The sequence below is a fragment of the Orcinus orca genome, chromosome 7 (genome assembly GCF_937001465.1).
Source record: "Orcinus orca chromosome 7, mOrcOrc1.1, whole genome shotgun sequence".
In the NCBI taxonomy this organism is placed as follows: domain Eukaryota; kingdom Metazoa; phylum Chordata; class Mammalia; order Artiodactyla; family Delphinidae; genus Orcinus; species Orcinus orca.
In genome coordinates this window covers 58,581,924-58,589,649 of record NC_064565.1, presented here as the reverse complement: position 1 = coordinate 58,589,649, position 7,726 = coordinate 58,581,924, and the positions used below count along the sequence as shown (strand labels likewise).

The window sequence follows — 7,726 nt, the reverse complement described above, 5'->3', positions numbered from 1 at the left end:
AAACCCTGTTGATCTCAGGGGCCCTATAAAGTCATAGAACCTTTCTAATTGCTTCCATTTAGATGTTATGGCTTCTAACCCTACTGGGCTCTCAGTATGACTTCTGTGGTACCTCTCTTTATTTCTAGCCTATTCTCTCCTACCATATGTCTAAACATTTAACTCAAGCTCCCACATATACTAGGCCTGTTCCACTATCAACTCTTACCTGCTTCTCTGCACTAATAAGAGGTAATCAGATATGAATCCTCTTTGCTCTAGACTTTTTTCCTTTCTCTTGTCCCTTTTTCTTCCCCTCAAGCTTTTATTTGTGCTCTTGACTCTACTTCTCTAGCCTGCTCTTGGGCTCGGCTGCATCAATTTTGGTATTGCTCCATTTTACATTGATTTAACTCACACAAAGGCAGCTCTACATAAGGTCCCATTATGCCTTTTCATTGTGTTGCATCAGTTGAGGTTAGCTTCACTCCACTGCTAGTTGATTACTGTACACTAGGATGGTAGGTAATAGCTCTTCCATAGTTAATGTGCCTCATTACCAAGGGAGCTTGAAGTGCCATGAACAGAGAGAAGTGATCACGTTGCCATTCAGCTCATCCCTGATGAACTAAGCAATGCTTGATATCATCCAGCCAGATCATAACATTAAAGGAAAGAACTACGTGCTGTGAATGGGACTGAGACAGTCACAAGTCTTCTGCTCTCCCACTAACCATCAAGTGTCAGGCATAACCACCAGTGAATGCACCTTGTCTTTGTGTTTTGATTCTAGTGGTTAAAACCATGTTGTTTTGTTTTGTTGTCGTTGTTGTTCAACATGACCTCAAATGCAAGCCAACAACAGGAACCTGAGAGTTAGCAGTTACAATCCTGGAGATGTTACAGAAACCCTTGGGCCACACCTCCTCTAATACTGCTGTTACCTCCAAGCCTTCGGTGCTTTCAGTCAGCATCTTTTCTAAGTCACAGAAATCAATATCAAATTACATAAAACAGAAAAAAAGGAAAAAAAACGGATTCCTAGTTGATAACTGGCTGGTGAGCTACAGGATGGAGGGGTAGGGGCAAGGATTGTCAATTCAAACAAGATACAGATCAATCAAAATAAACATTATCATAAAAGCCTTCAGATTTCTTAAGTTTAGCTGGGGATTCTCAGAAAGCAGAAAGGACCACAGCAGTGTTCTTCAGATCTGCACATCCATTTCCTTCTCTAAAAACCCATTTCCTCTCCCTTCACCCATTTCCTGATTCTAAAAGAACACTTAGCAAAGGCTCTGCATTAGTTATGAGACAAAGACAGAAGAATCAGGAACTAGCTCTGTAAATAAGTGGTTAAAGGAAAACCAAACCCTTTATATTAACTCCACCTTACAGCAACTATGATGTTACGCTTTGATCTTTTCATCTATGCTCACTTACACATATTATTGTCAACATCTTTGAAAAAAAAGAAAAACATGTAAGAATTAAACATGTTAAGGACCTTTCACAAACCAAATGACAGTAGGTTTTTATTAACATATCTTACAATGTTGATTATTCCTAGTTTTGTAATTTCTGCTTGCTTATAAAGATTGATTTAGCTTCTACAGTAATGTACTGTATTTAAATGATCATTCATACAAGGTATCACACCAGTACATTTTTTTGAATAATATACACACATCACTCTAACTTGGACCTGTTATTTTTAAAAGTGGGTTTATAAATGGGACTTATAAAAGTTATGGGGAAAAAAATTAAAGTTCTAGTTTAGCAGCATGCATGTATGTAATTCAAGTACAATTTTCAACCAAGTGCTTTTTAAAATTTTACTGGTGACTAATTCACCAATATCAAAATAAACACTATCAAATACCCAAATTTTAATGTTAAGGCTAATATTTTCACTTCACATCCGTATGCACAACCATAAAACATTCCATTTTAAATATGTAGTAACCAAAGTCTGAGTACATTATACCATGTATATATAGCATCAGAGTTTCAAACTGTGTAATTATTGAAGTTCATGAATCCTGTAACAGTATTTACTAGAGATGTAAATTAGCATTTTGTTCTTCAACCACACCTGAAGAACAAAAGTATATGGTCTGGTATCCATAATGACGGATGCAAAAAATAAGACAGGCTGAACTTATGATACAGTATTTTAAAAAGTAGCAATGTGTTGGAAAGAACAGCTGTTTAATTCAACAGAATCATTCTAGTCTTTCAGAAAGTTAACTTAATATTTTGGAAATGTATATAAAAATAGCAAGCTACTTCCATATTGTATTTTTATTGTAGAGCTATAGGTAATTTTTTGACTTTTTGAACATATTTGAATATTTACTCTTCTGTTTGAATGCAAGGCCATCATTTAAGGTCCACTTTTATATCCTGTAATATCATGTCATCATTCAATAATTTTTAGAACACAGATCTGACTTTATTTTTATAGTTTATCATTAGATGTTTTTTAGTTTATTTTTACATGTAAAAATGTAATTTTATATAACAAGCCATGGAAGTCCAAAGTACCAGGAATTGCTTGATAGCACTATATATTAAATAATCATCAAATTATTGAATCATTTGGAAGAAAAATTTTGGTAGCAATATATCACATGCTTTTCTGTCATCTTCCCTCTGTAAGTACAGAGTGGGTTTTAGCTCAATCATTTTCATTCTTACTAACTTAAAAACCCTACAAACATAAATTGCTTTTCACAGCAGCTTCTAACAAGAATGCAGATGTACAGCTCATTCATGAGGATCATCACCACTGAGCCCTTTTCCTTCCCTTTTAGGAAACCGAGCAGAAATAGCAGTGATAACACTGCACAGATACAATACAGATGAACCTCTTGAGCTGATAAGGAAAGTTCCAGAACTATGCTTCATTTGTGGGGAAGTCAGAGCATTTTTCCAATCCAATCATTTAAATAAAAAAACTTGGTTGGTAATAAAAGGTGGGCATGCAGAGAATCAAAATCTGCCATGTATATGTTCTTAAAACTTCTGATTTTATAATAAAATCTGTTTGTTACTACCTCAAGTGATTCATCCAAATGAAATGGCAAATTTTGATTTTTAGGGACTCCCCCAACCACACATGTCCCCCAAAATGTACTGTATTATATTAACAGCAGCTATCTACTTATTTTACAACTATTTCAATTATTTACCTGGGGAGAATATTTATGAAATTCCTGAGAATGAATTAAGTTTCAGCAAAGCCTTAAACTTTTAACAGATTCCTCACAATAAGAAAAAAATGTAAAGTTCTACTATTAGACCAAATTTTACTATACAGTATTTCACATAAATCATGTTTTACATTTTTTTCTAATTACATACAGCAAAAATCTCAAATCAACACAAGAATGGCAGAGGGAAAGGATGCATTACGTTTAGCAGATGCAAATTAAAATACACAGATATAAAGAAGCAGTAAAACTTTAAATAAATCACACCCACTCTAAATATCAATGAATAGCAGATAGGCATTGTTGGGAGAATCATTTTTAAATGATTTTGTCAACAAGTTGTGCTTCTTATTAATTGTGGACTTAAACAAAAAAAGGACCACTAAAGAATGGTTTAACTTCTTACTTGTTATGTTCTCCATATACTTAAAAAAAAATTATTATACCATTAATGTGATTACCAAGCACCTAATTTTGGAAAGGCTTTATAATGTATGTTTTCTTTCTTTCCCTCAGCAAAAGCGTTAATCCCCCAAATTAAGTTAAAGCTTATTGTTGATAAATTCTTAATGAAAATGATATAATGCAATGCTAAGGTGGTGAGTCACAGCCCATTGTAATGTGGACCCCATCTTTTATTGATGTGATCAAAAGTATGAGAAATCCACTGTTGTTCAAGAACTTTGTATCTTTCTTTACAAATGTAGAGAGGCTTGCCTCGCCTAGAATAAAAAGGGAAAAAAAAGTATTAAAAGTAATATAATACAATGAAGATTTCACACACATTTTTAAAAATAGATTCTTTATGGCAAAAATCTCACATAGTAATTTGGTTTATTTCATATTTCTTTAACATGATGATGGGGAAAATATCCCCCAAAATAGAAATAGTTCTAAATTAATGACTGCCAGAAATAAAAAAAATAATTATTATTATAATTACAAAGTCAGGAATGGTAAATTATTCTTACTGGCCAAACTTCAATAAAACATGTGGATATATCCATGCACATCTAACCTAAGATCTCGGTCTTCCTCTCCATGAGCATCCAAATACACAGAACCCCAGAGACAGAAGCGGTGCCCTCGAATGATGATAATCACTGATGCATTGATCAAAAGGAAAATCCCTGTTCCAGCACCACAGTTCTGAGAATGCTAAAAAATTAAAAATATATGACTGAACTTCATAATCAAATGGACTTCATAAGAAAATCAAGAATGCCTTGTCTTCTAAATAACACAGAAATATTTAAATGTTTTAAAATCAGATTTCACCTAAGTTAAATTTATTAACTCATTCTTAATACTTTATTAACAATACATGAGGAGGAATTTGGATAAGGATTACCTCGGAAATCAATTAAGAGCTAACCTAAACCTAATTCAGAGGCTAGTGTCTACAACAGCATATATGACTGCTGTTTCACAGCACAACATCTGAACCATATATACCATTAAAGGGCAGCGGGATTAGGGAGAGGAACTGAAGCTGCACTTAGGAAAAGTTTTACCCACTTAAATAAAACCCCAGGTGTTTTTTTGTTGTTGTCATTGTTTTTGTTTTTACCCTTCTACTGGATAGACCTAGAGTCTGTCATACAGAGTGAAGTAAGTCAGAAAGAAAAAGACAAATACCGTATGCTAACACATATATATGGAATTTAAGAAAAAAAAATGTCATGAAGAACCTAGGGGTAAGACAGGAATAAAGACGCAGACCTACTGGAGAACGGACTTGAGGATATGGGGAGGGGGAAGGGTGAGCTGTGACAGGGCGAGAGAGAGTCATGGACATGTACACACTAACAAACGTAAGGTAGATAGCTAGTGGGAAGCAGACGCATGGCACAGGGATATGGGCTCGGTGCTTTGTGACTGCCTGGAGGGGTGGGATAGGGAGGGTGGGAGGGAGGGAGACGCAAGAGGGAAGAGATATGGGAACATATGTATATGTATAACTGATTCACTTTGTTATCAAGCAGAAACTAACACACCATTGTAAAGCAATTATACCCCAATAAAGATGTTAAAAATAAATAAAACAACAACAACGAAAACAAGATCCTTATATGTATTGTGTATTTAATTCAAAGAGTAGTTAAATTTGAAGAGCTGGCTTGACCATATATACCACATTTCCATGTGATTTACTCTTGCTTACCAATACACATTCACAGTAACTTTGTTGCTTGCAGCAAAGTCCTTTCAGGCATACAAAAGTACCACAAACAAGGCAAACGGCAGGATCTTTAGGAACCTTGGTGCAGACACTACAGGTTTTTCTGTGGTAGTACTGGAAGATGGTGTTATAATTTTCAGGCAACTGTAGTAGGTGTGGCAATTTCCATCTTGACTCTTGGATAAGCAAGGCCTAAAACATTATTCAAAAATATTCATTAGTCCTATGTATTTAAGTCACTAACACAAAATATTTATTTTTTAAAAGGCCTTTTTTTTTTAAAGAAAAGAAAATCTGTCTCCAAGAATGTGGCTTATTTTCTTTATTAACACTCTTCCCATTTCCATTTTACAAATGACTAAAATAGTACTTCAACAATTATGATTCTCTATTTTAATGTAATTTTCAATTAAAACATGATGTGAGTTTTTAGACTAAGCACCTAAAACACTGAAATTTGTTATTACTTTAAAAGAAAAATATTAAATATAACTAAGCATGCATGGAAAATATACGTAGATGTACTTGTTTTTAAATATTCTTAATACATAATTTTAAACAGTTATACACATTTTTCAAAACCAAGTTTTTGACCTTTCTTAGATAAACAAACAATTCATTGGCTTTTTCTTTAGGGAAGATCATGGTTATAATTCATATTTCTATTTCAATACTTTATAATCTTTCATTCCTAGAAGATGAAAAATCTTACACCTCAAGCTGTTAAGATCTTTTGTATCCATAAGTGCTGGGGCTACAACTCTTTTCATAAATTTTCTCAGTAAGTGTGAAAAAAAAAAAAACAAATTAGTTAAATTTCCCTACAGGGTATTTTGTTCATTTTTTGCAGTTATATAAAAATACTGGAAATAGCATTAATTTTTTTTCTAGATGCTACTTCATTAACACTTAAATCAGATAAAATGTAGTATGAATCTATTATCTTAAGAAACAGTATGGAGGCTGGCAATTCACGTGGTGATCATCTCACATTACTTATAGCCATAATCCATCTAAATCAGTCTAATAACTAAGTATCCAGCTTGGTGTTTATCAATATGTTCATGGATATAGCAGCCATGGAAGCAAGGATAAGGACAATATATGGGCTCACAATATGCTGTTTGCCAATACTCAGTGCCCAACTCCGGACTCCAAAGACTGCATATTCTGTAACGGGTTCATTATATATGGAACCCTTCCATCAGTGGAAGGAACAGCAATTTGTCCTCATTGAACTTGATACTTATCCAGATTAGGTTGTAAATTACCCAGTAGCACACACCACATGGTCTCTAATCAAAGAATTTTCTTCATAAAGAAAGATGTAACACAATAGGTGGATGTCTATGGAATTAACTGATCTTAACATATAGTCAATCATCTGAAAAAAATCACTGGTCTTTTAAATGCTGAACTACTTTGCTGATGAATTTTTAGATGGTACCAACTAGAGGGAAACACCTATTGAATGAGGTATACGACCTAAAAAAGCAACTAGTACATAAGGGTGATTGACTGTTCTCTTACAGATGGAGTGCACAGGTTTGGGAACCAGAGGGTGGCATCTCTCATAATTAGACCTAAAAATTCGGTCTTTAATTTCTGTTTCCCTGCTATTCTGGATTCTTCTGTGGTTTCAGTACTATTGTAAGGAGGCTGTGTGCTATCTGCCAACAAGGAACATAATAATAGTTCCACTGAATTAAAAACTAAATGTCATCTGACCACTCTAGCTTCCCTAATACCACTCGGAAAAGAAAGGGAATGGCTTACAGTATTGTCTGGAGGGAGTGACCTCATCAAATAAAATAGAAATACCTCCTGTATCAGTATGTTTGAAACTCAGAGATACACCCCACCCCCACCCCTAGCGCGTTCAGGCTTGAAAGGTAAACATTTCACACAAAACTAGTACAGTCTTATATAAGCATGACAGGACAAATCACTGAGCTCAGACCTCTCAGAATAAAGTTTGGATCACATCTTTGTTCAAATAAATCCAACCAGTTGAGGTGCTGGTCAAAGAAGGTGAAAGAAGAAAGTCATATATTTGACTGTATATTAGCTACAGTTTTATGACTAATTTAAAATTTTCTTGCTTGTTGTGGCATATATTTTTGCAATATTTTTCATTCTCTTTTCCTTTCTCCTACTACTGAATTCAGGGTGAGTAGGTGCTAATTAAAAATTTCCAGGCCGTTGGGGTGTAAGAACAATAAATCACAGAAGGAATGGACATCTCCCAGAGCCTCTGGATTCAGGGAAGCTTGATGATATAACTATAGGATGTGACTTCAGGTTAGGTATTTGGGAAATGGTGGCTGCATCTGTGGTTGTAAAGGGAACA

At 34.4% G+C, this 7,726-nt stretch overlaps 1 protein-coding gene across 7 annotated transcripts in view; it reads right to left on the bottom strand.

The window, feature by feature from the left end:
• Positions 1 to 1,483: 1,483 nt before the first annotated feature.
• Positions 1,484 to 7,726, bottom strand: part of UBR3 (ubiquitin protein ligase E3 component n-recognin 3) — a 233,013-nt gene continuing 226,770 nt past the window's right edge. For 6 of the 7 annotated variants that reach the window (XM_033423538.2, XM_033423540.2, XM_033423541.2 and 3 more), the window contains 3 exons: positions 5,359 to 5,568; positions 4,213 to 4,352; positions 1,484 to 3,916 (listed from right to left, as the gene is read on the bottom strand). In XM_033423538.2, the coding sequence (XP_033279429.1) occupies positions 3,799 to 3,916; positions 4,213 to 4,352; positions 5,359 to 5,568 (468 nt within the window). In that variant the 3' untranslated portion in view covers positions 1,484 to 3,798. The remainder of the gene's footprint in view (positions 3,917 to 4,212; positions 4,353 to 5,358; positions 5,569 to 7,726) is intronic. The other variant, XM_033423543.2, reaches the window with a different exon arrangement.